This window comes from Oncorhynchus keta, chromosome 21 (assembly GCF_023373465.1).
Source record: "Oncorhynchus keta strain PuntledgeMale-10-30-2019 chromosome 21, Oket_V2, whole genome shotgun sequence".
In the NCBI taxonomy this organism is placed as follows: domain Eukaryota; kingdom Metazoa; phylum Chordata; class Actinopteri; order Salmoniformes; family Salmonidae; genus Oncorhynchus; species Oncorhynchus keta.
The window spans coordinates 6,227,101-6,241,405 of NC_068441.1; the positions used below are offsets into that span (position 1 = coordinate 6,227,101).

The 14,305-nt window shown below is 46.0% G+C and overlaps 1 protein-coding gene across 4 annotated transcripts in view; it reads left to right on the forward strand.

The window, feature by feature from the left end:
• Positions 1–14,305, forward strand: part of sema3fa (sema domain, immunoglobulin domain (Ig), short basic domain, secreted, (semaphorin) 3Fa) — a 78,723-nt gene that overhangs the window by 54,397 nt on the left and 10,021 nt on the right. For 2 of the 4 annotated variants that reach the window (XM_052473257.1, XM_052473256.1), the window contains exons 3-10: positions 721–881; positions 969–1,031; positions 3,152–3,271; positions 4,667–4,753; positions 7,101–7,194; positions 9,954–10,073; positions 11,163–11,302; positions 12,417–12,531. In XM_052473257.1, the coding sequence (XP_052329217.1) occupies positions 721–881; positions 969–1,031; positions 3,152–3,271; positions 4,667–4,753; positions 7,101–7,194; positions 9,954–10,073; positions 11,163–11,302; positions 12,417–12,531 (900 nt within the window). The remainder of the gene's footprint in view (positions 1–720; positions 882–968; positions 1,032–3,151; positions 3,272–4,666; positions 4,754–7,100; positions 7,195–9,953; positions 10,074–11,162; positions 11,303–12,416; positions 12,532–14,305) is intronic. The other 2 variants (XM_052473259.1, XM_052473258.1) reach the window with 1 other exon arrangement.

Here is a 14,305-nt window from a genome sequence, read left to right on the forward strand (position 1 = left end):
GCACCTTTTAAATTGGACTTTTTTTTTACACAGAATGAAAACGTCTATGGAAAGGCTCTTTGTGTGTCACTTTTGGGATGTGTATATTACATTTCTATACTATGAGTCACACCAAAACCACAATAACAGGCTGTGAAGGTCCGTACTGCATACAGAACAACTGACTCCAAATAACAGATTGGAGTAGCAGGCTCGCTCCACCACAGCTACTGTAGATGTTAGCTGGGTAGTGGGGGTGTCGGAGGTCTAGATTTGGAGCGTGTTTTTATGAGCGGATGAAGTTGCTCTAAGCATGGTATGGTACAACATTTGTTTTTGTCTGTGTGCTTGGATATGTTTGGCATGACTTTATGTGGAGGAAATATAATTTCCAGAAACAGTATTTTCAGAGTTTTGGCAAGCAAAAGACTGTTACTGTGAAGTTCCTGTGCCAGTTCTAGGATTGTGTTGCCCTGAACTGACTCCCAATAAAGGCTAATCGCTCGGTGGGTGAAACACTCTGTGGGCTACACGTGTTTCTCAATGTGTATATAAATGCTGCACTTTACGGCCACAGTGTTCATGACGACAGTGATTAAACCTATTTCTTCTCTCTCTCTCTCTCTCTCTCTCTCTCTCTCTCTCTCTCTCTCTCTCTCTCTCTCTCTCTCACTCTCTCTTTCTGGCTACTCTCTCTCTCTATTTCTCTCTCTATTTCTCTCTCTCTCTCACTCTCTCTAGAGCTGCGATCTACTGGCACTGCCCACCACTTCTCCTTCCTGCTCAACTCAACAGACTACCGTATCCTGCGTATGGACGAGGACCACGACCGCATGTACGTGGGCAGCAAGGACTACATCCTGTCCCTGGACCTGCACGACATCAACAAGGAGCCGCTCATAGTAAGAGACGCCCCAAGCCACCATTGATCCTAGACCGGCTGTATAGTGAAGCATTAAAACTAACCAGCTCTTTCCTTTCTCTCTCAGATTCACTGGCCCGTGGCTCCTCAGAGGAAGACAGAGTGTGTTTTGTCGGGGAAGGATACCAATGTAAGTACCGTGCTCAAACAACCATCGTGACATTTGGGTTAGTTGGGCTGTTGACATCATTCATTCCTTATCCAACATTACCCTCCCATTACCCCTTTGAATCATGCTAAAATGGCCGTTAGGGTGTGAAGGACTGTAGCTGGAGGCTAAAGCTCCTGTTTAACCACATCTGTTTCAGAGGTACCTTTACACACACACGCGCGCACACACATGCGCACACGCACACACACACACACACACACACACACACACACACACACACACACACACACACACACACACACACACACACACACAAGCCCCCCGTGGACCTGAGAGCACCATTTAAATCCATATCAAGGTCTGATCCTCCTCTGAATTCTCTGTTGATTTGTTCACACATGTCGACACCCCCACACACAGCCCTAAGGGGTGTATTTGGGCAGTGGCATGCAGGATGGGGTATGGTGGAGAGGTGAAGGGGGGTTTGGATAATAACCGTGCTCCCCTGCTGGTATTGAGAGAGCAGGCCTCTGTTTATCCTACTGGAATGTTCATTTAAACGTGCTCGCTGACCCACACATCTCACCGCCTTTGGTTACATAGTATGGGCCCCTGTGTGTGCATATGCATGTATGAGCTAGCGTGCATGTGTGCATGTGTGCGTGTGTGTGTATTGGGCAGGCATATGTGAGAGAGGGGTGGAATTCCAACACCGTAATAATAAAATATTAAATTGGCTGTAGACATCTTGGCAAACCTGGCCCCTCTTTAGGGAATGACAGATGATGACAATTCAAAAGCAATTCAAAGGGGATGTCAGTTCAGGCAAGAGGTCAAAGGCAATCATGCACACCGCACTCTTGGGGGGAGCACAACTGTGGAATGAATAATGCACACACCTGTGCACACACACACATGCGCACACACACAAACACACACACAATAAAATGAATTGACTGGTGTGCATCTGTCATGTTGTTTGGGTTAGCTATGCTAATATGGCTTATCCCCTATTCTACACACATCTCATTGTGGATGGTTGGTACATCCTTTTCTCCTGCAACAAGATGGACAGCATGCAGCACTCACAGAGATCGTATCTGCCCGGACTGGCCCTAGCTGTGTAATCCTGTATAACTGTGGCCAGCAAGGATGCCTGGCTGGGGTTAAGGCAGGGGGCCTGGCTGGGGTTAAGGCAGGGGGCCTGGCTGGGGTTAAGGCAGGGGGCCTGGCTGGGATTAAGGCAGGGGGCCTCGCTGGGGTTAAGGCAGGGGGCCTGGCTGGGGTTAAGGAAGGGGGCCTGGCTGGGGTTAAGGCAGGGGGCCTCGCTGGGGTTAAGGCAGGGGGCCTCCCTGGGGTTAAGGCAGGGTGCCTGGCTGGGGTTAAGGCAGGGGGCTTCGCTGGGGTTAAGGCAGGGGGCCTCGCTGGGGTTAAGGCAGGGGGCCTCGCTGGGGTTAAGTCAGGGTGCCTGGCTGGGGTTAAGGCAGGGGGCCTGGCTGGGGTTAAGGCAGGGGGCCTGGCTGAGGTTAAGGCAGGGTGCCTGGCTGGGGTTAAGGCAGGGGCCTCGCTGGGGTTAAGGCAGGGGGCCTGGCTGAGGTTAAGACAGGTGGCCTGGCTGGTGTTAAGGCAGGGGGACTGGCTGGCGTTAAGGCAAGGGGACTGGCTGGGTTTAAGGTAAGGGGACTGGCTGGGGTTAAGGCAGGGGGACTGGCTGGCGTTAAGGCAAGGGGACTGTCTGGGTTTAAGGTAAGAGGACTGGCTGGGGTTAAGGCACAGGGACTGGGTTTCCATACAGCTGGTAGGTGAGATTAGGGGCCTCAGATCGTAGAGGCACAGATCTGTTCTCATTACCAGCACCTCCAAGAAGGGGCCGCTGACCTGTCCTATTCTAAAGCCGGACTCTGTGTGTGTTTGTGTTCCAGCGTGCGTGTACAAGTGTGTGTGTGTGTGTGTCCAATAAAGAAAGCCAGCAGGGAGTAGTACTGCAGCCAAACACCAGACTCAGATCAATCAAAAATGGTAGCTGAGGGTGTTTGAGGTGGTTAGCTGAAGGTTATGAATCATCAGTTTGACATTTTGTTTTTCTCAGAAGGCCTAAACATCTCCTATTATTAACGTTTTTTGATTTTCTCTTTCAGGGGGAATGTGGGAACTTCATCCGTCTGATCGAGCCGTGGAACCGGACCCACCTATACGTGTGTGGAACAGGGGCCTACAACCCCGTCTGCACCTATGTGGACCGCGGACGCAGGTCCCAGGTAACCAGAGACAAGATGTATCTGACCATGGTGACACTGACCCCTGAACTCCCCCTCTTTCAGAGTCAGATCTGTCAATCAACCCACCTCGTCTGTCATTGTCACGGTCTTTTCCTTTCCACCGCTCATTTTCTGCTCCCCTGTTCACATTGACTCGCTCTGTCCATGGTCTTGTGAACCCAGAGAAAGGCTTAATAGTGAGCTCTCCACAGATGTGTAACTCTCCTTTGTCCCGGGCACTTTGTGTCACACTGTTGTGGTGGATCCTGTTGGTGAGGCAGCTAACATCCACCATAGGAAGCTAACTGCCAGCTATAGTACCGGTGGGAAGAGCATGTTGAAAGTGTGTCTAAAACAGCTGCTACAATTTCCCCCCTCTAGCGGCGGTCTCCTCTCCCCCCTCACCTGTTTATGTGGAGTGTTCTGGCCTGACTGGGAGGCTCTGAAAGCCCATCATTACTGATGGAGCCTCTCATCCATCACCGGCCTTGTAACTCACCCCCCCCCCCCATCCCCCGGCCCCCCGTCGCCCATCCCTCCATTCCTCCCTCTGTCCCTCATAGACCAGCAGACATCAGAGCTTCGGCAGCTGCCGTCCCCAGTGCACACTTACTGTTGCTATCCCGCCTGTTTAGTCTCAGCGTTTAATTGGAAGACTTGGGTTTCAATGTACAGGCCAGTCGCCCCCTTGTCATTCATCCGCTAGCTACGTCACTTGTACTGTAAAGGTTTTCCTTGGGTAAAATTAGAGCTGTAAACAGAAACCATTTGCTTTGGGAGTTCTCCCAGTGTTCGTTCCAAAGGCCTCGCACGTGTTGAGTCCTTAGACAGCTAACCAAGGTTTTCCAGATACGACCTACACGCCTTCCTCTGAGATCACTCCCGCCATTGTCCTTTTTTCTCTCTCCTTTTCACCTAACTGGGTCCACCTTTGTCTCGTTCGTCTTGTATATGTTGCTGAACCTTGGCTATGTGTGCATGTGCATGACATGCCATGTGTTCTGCATGTATCTGGCAACCTAGATAGAGGCTGGTACTGATACTCATCCAGATTGATTTATGCACATGACATCATCACTGAACTCTCTGTTGAACTCTCTATAGCGCGGTTTACTAGAGTTCTGATTTGTTACTTTTTTTGGGTTCTATTCTCTCACCTCTGTCAGTCTTTACATTCCTCATGGAGTCCAAACTAATTTATTCTGTTGTGGTCATGTTTTTTTGTTTGTTTTTTTGTTACGGTTATGGGTCTTTCTTTGAGCTTTTTCTGTTCTGCTCCTGGTCAACTCTTCGATTGAATTTTCACTGAATTTTCCATTGGTTTTGGGGTCTCCGGTTGGGTGCAGCCGATGGGACCGTCGTGGTAATCGCGTGGCACGTGTCCTCTTTTTTTAGGCCCACTACCTGCAGGCGGCCCAGTCCGGAGGGAGGACCAACCGGGCGGCAGATTTCACCACTACGGCAGGGCCTGGGGAGCCAAAGGTGGGCCGTGGGCCGAGGGGAGGCTACTGTAGAACCTGGTCCTGGGTCAGGTGCCCATTTGGGGTCTTAGAGGCCCTGTCTTATCATGTTCCTCCTGCTGAGATTCAAAATGGACGCAGCTGACTATGGTGTGGATGAAATAAGGTGTTAGAGTTTTGGATTCAACTGTTTATGATCAAAGTTAAATAGTAGAGCTGTTTTATTCATAGGTTAAGTTGGTTAGTATAACAGAGTCCAGTACTTTACATTCACTAGCATCCAATATGACTTGATTTTTGTGACCTCAAAAGGTCTACTTTTAAAAAAGGGATTTTACTGTACTTGGTCTATAATTAATCTTGGCTACTAGAATGTTGAGAGATAGGCTACGTATTAATATTAGCCAAATCATTCAAAGGCATGCAATAAAAACGTGTGTGGTGGAGGACAATGGCAAGATCCATTCCAATGAGTACCACAACAAGTCAGAGAAGATACACAACTTTGGCCATAAATATATACTGTCAAAAGTTTGCAATAAATGGACTCCTTACAAATGTAGAGATCCTGATTCACCCTGGTAGCTTGGGAAAACAAATGAATGCTTTGTGTAAATGTACTGCCTTCATGTGTCATGGGAGCCACCCAGGGAGGGTATGTACTGGAGCTACGTCAAGTGGAACCATAGACACCAGGGTATAAGAACACAGTCCAACTATAGCATCCTAGCTTCAGTTCCAAACAGTCTGCAAACAGTCTATTTTGGGGGAGGGGGATGTGTATTTGTCCAACTCGCCTTTTAATCAAATATGTTATCCTGACGTGTGTAATGAGCATTTTTTGGCATGTGATAATGAATTAATTGTCAGCTAAGTGAAAGGACAGTTTTCTTCTTAGGCGGAAAAGGAAAGCGTTTACGTTTCATGCTTCTTGAAAGTCAATCTGTTTAGGTTTTCCATTACCGTGCCTAAATCACATGCAATCACAAATGTTGAACTAATATAACATTATTATTACTACCAACACTCAGTAGTACAGCAAGCTACTTGACACAATGTTGAGACAGATGCTAAAAATGTCCACCTGGCTCGCAGACCTGAGCTATCCTTCCGCATCACTAACACGAGGAGCATGGTGGATGAGTTTTCTATCGCTCTCTGCATATTTTAGCTCAAGCACTCCATCACGCCGATAACCCGGTCTTGTACGCGCCGTACTCCCTTGCTCAGCGCTAATACGGGTGTGTGAGTGTGTGTTTTACATAGTTTCAAGTAATGCCTTTCTGTAAGCTTTTTCCCAACAATGTAGTAAACAATGTCCGTAGTATTATAAAATAAAGGGAAGTAGAACAAAAACACACCAGAAATAGAAATAAGAAGGACAGGAGAATGTAAGTAAGCTATGTACAGGGTCAGTTCCAATACCAATACCAAGGTGACTTGGCATCAGGATATATGATGAACAGAGAAGCAGCAGCATACAGGATATGCTGTCTGTCTGTCTGAGTTAGGTTTAGTGCGGGTGTGTGTGTGAAGAGTCAGTATGAATGTGTGGGCGTGTTATGTGTGGGAGCCATTGAAGTGTGTGTGTGTGTGTGTGTGTGTGTGTGTGTGTGTGTGTGTGTGTGTGTGTGTGTGTGTGTGTGTGTGTGTGTGTGTGTGTGTGTGTGTGTGTGTGTGTGTGTGTGTGTGTGTGTGTGTGTGTGCATGCGTGTTATGTGTGGGAGCCATTGAAGTGTGTGTGTGTGTGTGTGTGTGTGTGTGTGTGTGTGTGTGTGTGTGTGTGTGTGTGTGTGTGTGTGTGTGTGTGTGTGTGTGTGTGTGTGTGTGTGTGTGTGTGTGTGTGTGTGTGTGTGTGTGTGTGTGCGTGTGCGTGTGCGTGTGTGTGTGTGTTTGAATGTGTAGGGTCCTGTGAGTGTGCATAGCGTCAGTGCAAAAATAGAAATGAAAGGGTCAATGCAGATAGTCCATGTAGCTATTTAGTTAGATATTTAGTTAGATATTTAGCAGTCTTATGGCTTGGGGATCTCTTCAGGAGCCTGCTGGTGTCAGACGTGTTGCTCTGGCATCGCTTGTCTTGTGGAAGCAGAGAGAACATCTGGATCAGTACAAAAACAGCATTTGAGAGACGTGCTCAGAAACCATTTGTGTACCAACCTCTAGTCTGCCCATCACTTCATGGTGTTGCCCTTTTACTGGTCTGCAAATGTATCGTCATCCATGTGTCAGTATCTCCCTCCACAGGACTACAGTATGTGAAAACTTGTAATACACTAATTCTATAAGGCCGGGATCAACTCTTCTCTGTGTTCTCAATGGAAATGACAGAATAATGAATGGTAGTTTACATATTTTATTGTTTATTGCAGGAATATATCTTCCGTTTGGAGCCGGGCAAGGTGGATTCGGGTAAAGGCAAATGTCCTTACGACCCTAAACTCAACAGCGTCTCAGCTTTGATCAGTAAGTTCCTGTTTATCTCCTTTCTCTCAGCTCACTTCTTCCATTATTGGAAGACTTGAATGTCTTTCTATGGAAACAAAAGGTTTGTTTCCCGTCAAGGTTTATTCCTCTCTTCCCCAAGGAATGTTTGGGGTCAGTCCAACCCTTGTGGAAGCTATTACTGCACCATTGGCTAGTCACACTCTGGAGCTTGTTGATTCAAATACTTCTGCCTCTTTTCATGTGCAGCTACCCTGTGGAGACGTTAACTGTCCCATTGTCACATTATTGTCATAATCAAAAAGAGTGTACTGCAAAGTTATTTGCTGGATTGAACATTCTTAATGGGTAAAGCATGCATCGGTATGTAAGGTCTCATATCAGTAGGTGGTCTGGTGTTGTCAGCAGCTTAAAGGCAGGTGGTCAGACTTGGCAGTTGACCTCTTCCTCTCTGGCTTGACTCCACTGACCTCCCAGCCACCCAGAGTTGTGTGACACTACCCATGACCCCCCTCTGTGACCTCCTATGTCAGCCCCAGTGGTGGAAAAAGTACCCAATTGTCACACTTGAGTAAAAGTGAAGATATCTTAACAGAAAATGACTCAAGTAAAATTGAAAGTCACCCAGCAAAATACTACTTGAGTAAAAGTTTTTGTTTAAGTATTTGCTTTTAAATGTGGTTAAGTATCAAAAGTAAAAGTATAAATCATTTCAAATTCCTTACATTAACACTTCTTCGGGATTGGTGTTCCCGTCCACGGGACGGTTGAGCTAACGTAGGCTAATGCGATTAGCATGAGGTTTTAAGTAACAAGAACATTTTCCAGGATACAGACTTATCACAGAAAGCTTAAATTCTTGTTAATCTAACTGCACTGTCCAATTTACAATAGCTATTACATTGAAATAATATCATACTATTTATTGTTTGATGAGAGTGCCCAATTTTAAACATGAAAAGTTATTAATAAACAAATTAGGCACATTTGGGCAGTCTTGATACAACATTTTTAACAGAAATGCAATGGTTCATTGGATCAGTCTAAAAATTTGCACATACACTGATGCCATCTAGTGACCAAAATCTAAATTGCACCTGGGCTGGAATAAGACGTTATGGCCTTTCTCTTGCATTTCAAAGATGATGGTACACATGTTTTTTAACCATTTTCCTGTCCTGCAAAGCCTTCAAAATGTAACGAGTACTTTTGGCTGTCAGGGAAAATGTATGGAGTAAAAAGTACATTACTTTCTTTAGGAATGTCGTCAAAAATATAAATGGTTAAGTACAGATACTCAAAAAACTACTTAAGTAGTACTTTACACCACTGAGTAAAAGTAAAGATACCTTTAATAGAAAGAAAATGACTTAAGTAAAAGTCATGGTAAGTAAAATACTACTTGAGTAATGGTCAAAAAGTATTTGGTTTTAAATATACTTAAGTATAATTTCAAATAGCTTATATTAAGCAAACCAGACAGCACAATTTTATTTTTTACATTTTATTTACAGATAGGCAGGGGCACACTCCAATACTCAGACATGATATACAATTAAAGTATTAGTGTTTAGTGAGTCTACCAAATCAGAAGCAGTAGGGATGACCAGAGATGTTCTCTTGATGTTGTAAGTGTTTGAATCCTGTCCTGCTAGGCATTCAAAATGTAATGAGTACTTTTGGGTGTCAGGGGAAATGTATGGAGTAAAAAGTAAATATTTTTTTTAGGAATGTAGAGAAGTAAAAGTAACAGTTGACAAAAATCGTAATATTAAAGTACAGATACCCCCCAAACCCATTTAAATACTACTTTAAAGTATTTTTACTAAAGTACTTTACACCACCGGTCAGCCCACACCTAGAGCTGACCTGGGTGAAACTACTACCATCCACTTACTGCAGCAACTCAGCTATTACATAACCAACCTACAATGTGGCCAGAGTCATACTGTACCACACAAATTCAAAACAAGGAATTCCTCTGTTATAGATTTCAATGTACCTCTCTTGACCCCAATATTTCTGTCGTGTTTGGTCGCTATGGTGAAGAGGTTCAATCTGATCCGATTGTAGAAGGAAAATGCTGTCTTGTCTTTAGGGAGATCTGTCAACTCTCTAAGCAGGTCCCATACTGGGGCAGCGCCTGCTCACTCACAATCAACTGGGGGTGGGCATTTCCCAGGTCTCCACCCCACACTGTTAGCATGGCCTGCGCCAATGACCACATCCTCACATCCTGCCCCAGGTCCCCAGTGTCTACCCTGGGATCTATCTCCTCTTTGTCCAGCCTGACCCTGGCCACCAGCTGAGGGCTACTGTTGGTTATGGTGAGCGGAGGGATACAGTGTGTTCCTGCCCTAAAGAAAACAGAGCCATATCTCCATAACAAAGGACTGTAGTCACTAATCACCTGTGGTTTCCTTCCTGTCAACCTCTTTGTTATTGTCTTTCTATGATCTTCCCATTGATTTCTCTCTCGCTCTTTCTCTCTCTCTCTCACCCCTTCTCTCTCAATTCAATTTAAATTCAAGGGCTTTATTGGCACGGTAAACATATGTTTACATTGCTAAAGCAAGTGAAATAGATAATAAACACTTAATGAAATAAACAATAAAAAAATGAACAGTAAACATTACACTTCCAAAAGTTCCACAAGAATAAAGACATTTCAAATGTCATATTATGTCTAAAAGTGGGTTCTCTCTGTCTCTCTCTCTCTCTCTCTCTCTCTCTCTCTCTCTCTCTCTCTCTCTCTCTCTCTCCCTCTCTGTGATTGACAGATGGGGAGCTCTACGCGGGGGTCTACATTGACTTCATGGGGACAGACGCGTCCATTTTCCGTACTCTGGGGAAACAGACAGCCATGAGGACGGACCAATACAACTCCAAATGGTTAAATGGTAACGTCTAACGTCTCATCCTGACAAACATCATCTCTCTATGGCGTTTGTCTTTATACTTCCGTTGTGTGTCAATCGATTCCTCAGTCTCTACATTCTGGTGCTGTCTCACAGTACCCATCTCATACTGTATATATGGCTCTGGTCCAAGCCTCTAGCTGTTCCAGCCATTAAAAGGTCAACCATGCCTATCACATCAAACCAGTAACGCCTGCACTCAACTCAACGAGTGCCTTTTCTCGGAACTGTTAAGGAAACGTTTCTCCTCACTGTCATGCGTCAGCCTCGACACATGCTGTATGTGCTGTGGCCTGGTCATCCATTGTTCTAATGCCATACATGTCTGCTGGCATTTCATCATGTATGGATTGCTCTTTGTTGGATCCTGGTCTCTTATTCTCCATAGTCTAAAGTTACGAGACTGTACACGTTAGTTCTGCTGGCTGGGTGGGTGGGTTTGGGAGGTCAGTGTTGCCACCTTTGATTATTTCAGAGTAGGGCTGGGTCCCAGGCAGTTCTCCAAAGTGACCCTGTTGCCCCCCCAACCGTCTACCAGCAGGAGGCATACCCCATCCCCTCCTGAGTCCTGTTTATCAGCCCCAGGGCCACACTAGGACATCCTGCTCTTCCAATATGGCTTAATGTTCCCCACCCTCCACAGGGTCTGCCCCCATTTGGGTTGTGTCTCTGTAGCAGCAGGGAGGACCGGGTTTATTTGATGTGTCCAGCAGTGCCCCAATCAGTGAGCCAGGATGAGAAGAGAGGGCGACGCCATATTGTGCTCATAGAGTGAGAATAATGAGGGATATTTGGAATGTACAGCAGTGACATGAGCTCAAATTTAGGCCTCAATTGACTCTCACTAGCATCTGTCTCATTATCAGCGCTCTCTCTCTCTCTCTCTCTCTCTCTCTCTCTCTCTCTCTCTCTCTCTCTCTCTCTCTCTTTCTCTCTCTCTCTCTCTCTCTCTCTCTCTCTCTCTCTCTCCCTCCCTCTCTCTCTTTCTCTCTCTCCCTTCCTCTCTCCCTCCCTCTCTCTCTCTCTCCCTCTCTCTCTTTCTCTTTCTCTCGCACTTTCTCTGTCTTTCAGATCCCACATTCATCAAGGCACACCTCATTCCAGACAGTGCTGAGAAGAACGATGACAAGCTCTACTTCTTCTTCCGGGAGAAGGCTTCAGAGATGGGCCAGAGCCCCATGGCCCAGTCCAGGATAGGCAGGATCTGTCTGGTAAGTGGCCATCATAACCACATACTGTAACTCATTATCTGCAAAAAATACAGTCAATAAGAACGTGAAAGAGGTCATATTTTGACCCTTGCCTCATTTTGTCACCTTTGACCCTGCGAACCCAGTACCCCGCCACTAATGATACTGAGACATCCCCAGAGTAGAGGGGTCTCCTTGGAAACTCTGCATAAACCATGAATGTATCTTAGCATTCAACACAGTCAGACATAAAACAACACAGCCCTGACCCCCCCCTTCCTCAACAGCCAATGAGCAGTCTAAGAAACCCAAACTAAAGGGAATGCTGTTGTCCCCTTGTGATAAACTGTTGGAGTGGGAGAGTTTGCCTTTGGCCTCCAGTATTTACACATAAGCGCAAACATACACATACACACTCAGGGTCATGTTTATCTAATGATGTATGTATGTCCCAGTGGTTGCCGTGACTCAGAACGTTGTTTATCCTTAGAGGGGGACCCTGGGCTGTGTGCAAGCCTTCCCCCTCTCGCTGCACGCCTCGTAATGGACCCTAGGGACGCTGGTTCTTGCCTGTGTCTGGATCCTAAGCCCCTGTCCTCTGATGACTCCCACTAGACATAGCACTACTGGCATAGATACACATACAAATACATGGTAGAAAAAGCACACAACTTGATCGAATTTTTAGTACATCACTATAAAAGCTACAACATAATGGAATATAACTTTGGATTTGGATGATGATTATTATATTAGTCCAATATAAATTGTGGCACAAATAGCATTCTCTGATTTTTCCACTTGAACATTGTCTCTCAAACTCCTCATTTCTCTGTTCAACACGTCTAGAAGATGTTTTGTAATGTACAAGGAGTTCTGGATTGGGAATAATTGTCAACGCGTTTCACCTCACTCCCTTCACTCTCTGCCGGGGTTGGCGTCTGTCCACAACAGATGGGGCAGACAGACTGAAAACACAGCTGATGGTTTTACTGTCGGCTTCTCTCTAAACTAGTGTTGGCTGCTAGTTGTCTAAAACAGCTGTTGATTTGGATCTTTGGACCGGTCCACTTGTGGTGTTTGTGTAGGGGTCAGGTGTGAGTGACACTGCCTTTTGTCCCCCCTCCCCTTGCAGAATGATGATGGTGGCCACTGCTGTCTGGTCAACAAGTGGAGCACTTTCCTGAAAGCCAGACTCATTTGCTCGGTACCTGGAGTGGACGGCATAGAGACCCACTTTGATGAGCTCCGTAAGTAGGCGGAATTTTTACAACAGTGGTATAACCCAATTGTTAAGTTATGTTCTTAAGGCTCGCACACATCCCACCGAATGTGGTTCTGGCGTTCGTCTATCGATTGTTCAACACGCTGTGTTTTACGGACCACTGCTGACTGACTGACAACATTTTCATGCGATTCAATCGGTGCGCACTCGTTAATCAAATTACAACCGGCACTCTGTTCAGAGGTGCTAAGTACTCTCGGCCAGCAAACGTTATTGGTGTGTCCGAGCCCTTGCACTAACTTCCCAGTTTTCCTCAAGTTTTGTCTTACTCCTCTGCTCACTCATCTTCTAAACACTAAACATAGTCAGCCGCACATGAAAGCGACAACATGTAAAAATGACCAACCATCCATTCAGACCCCACTCTGCAATCATACTGTGATATCTCTGTAACGTCCGAGTTCTTTTGAACCGTTTCAAAGTGCACTCCTGTTTTGTTTGGGCTTTGAAACGGACACTGTGTGTGTGTGTGTGTGTGTGTGTGTGTGTGTGTGTGTGTGTGTGTGTGTGTGTGTGTGTGTGTGTGTGTGTGTGTGTGTGTGTGTGTGTGTGTGTGTGTGTGTGTGTGTGTGTGTGTGTGTGTGTGTGTGTGTGTGTGTGTGTTCTGGTTCGACACACATCCGCCCGTACAGGAATCATGTGTCTGGATTCTAGAGTTCTGTAACATTGTGGCGTCTGGGATTCTGCTGTCCAATATTCCATCATTGTGGGAGCAGATCTTACACGAGAGTCTACCTGGAGAATGACAGCTCCTATGTGACCAAGTGACCGGGCTAGTCGGAAAACAAGAGTCTACTGTACGTAGGGTTACTGCTGACCTTTACTGTAGCCAAACAGGGATTTCTCACAGACAGTAACTCTTCCATTTTGTTTTAACATATACCATTTCTTCAGCTTTTCTTTCTGGTATAGTTTGATTTAGCGCCCCCCAAAAAAAGGAAATTGGCAAAGCGTTTATGACTGCTCCAACGATGTAACAATGGGTCTGTAAAATCATTGTACTCTTCTTCTCTGCCCTTGTAAACCAAAGGAAAGGGGAATTCTGAGGAAGGTACCGCAGGGATCAAGATACCGCTGTCCCACCCAGCTTGCAGCCTGTTTTGCTTTAGACATCAACATCGCTCCTGTATGATAAGCATGTCTGGGTTCAGGTTGGCTCAATCAGACAGCAGTGGAAGTGTTGAGGGTAGAGGTGTGTGTGGAGGTGTCTGGGGAGGACTGGTAATCAAGCGCAGGGCTTTACGGTCTGTCTCTGAACCAGCCAGGGGGGGAGCTCCTTGCAGGGTTACAGGGGTCACCCCTGCCTGTCAATCACATCTCTCCTCTCACATGACTGGTGGCTCACCGTCTCAGGGAAACATTAGTGTGATGCGCTGTGCTGTGGAGGTCGGACTCTGAGGAGACTTGAGCGCTCTCCTTGAAATGATTATGAACACTAGTTATTAGTAGGACAGTCAAATGCAAATCACAACAACTGATTTTGTTTTATTGCAGGTCATTTGTTTTCACTGATTCTGTTTGTTTTATACTATAGCCCAGTGGAGGCTCATTTTAGCTTTAGCCTGAGGGCTGTGAATGACCACTTTTGATACCACATGTCTACCCAAACCACTCACTTATGTTGAGCAATTCGTACTCATTTCTTTGTCAATGTAAATGTCCCATCTGCAGGTCAATTGCAGTCCGGGTCACTCTCAGTGAGGGTCATACTAGGTTTGTCACCCCTGAACGTCTCGCTA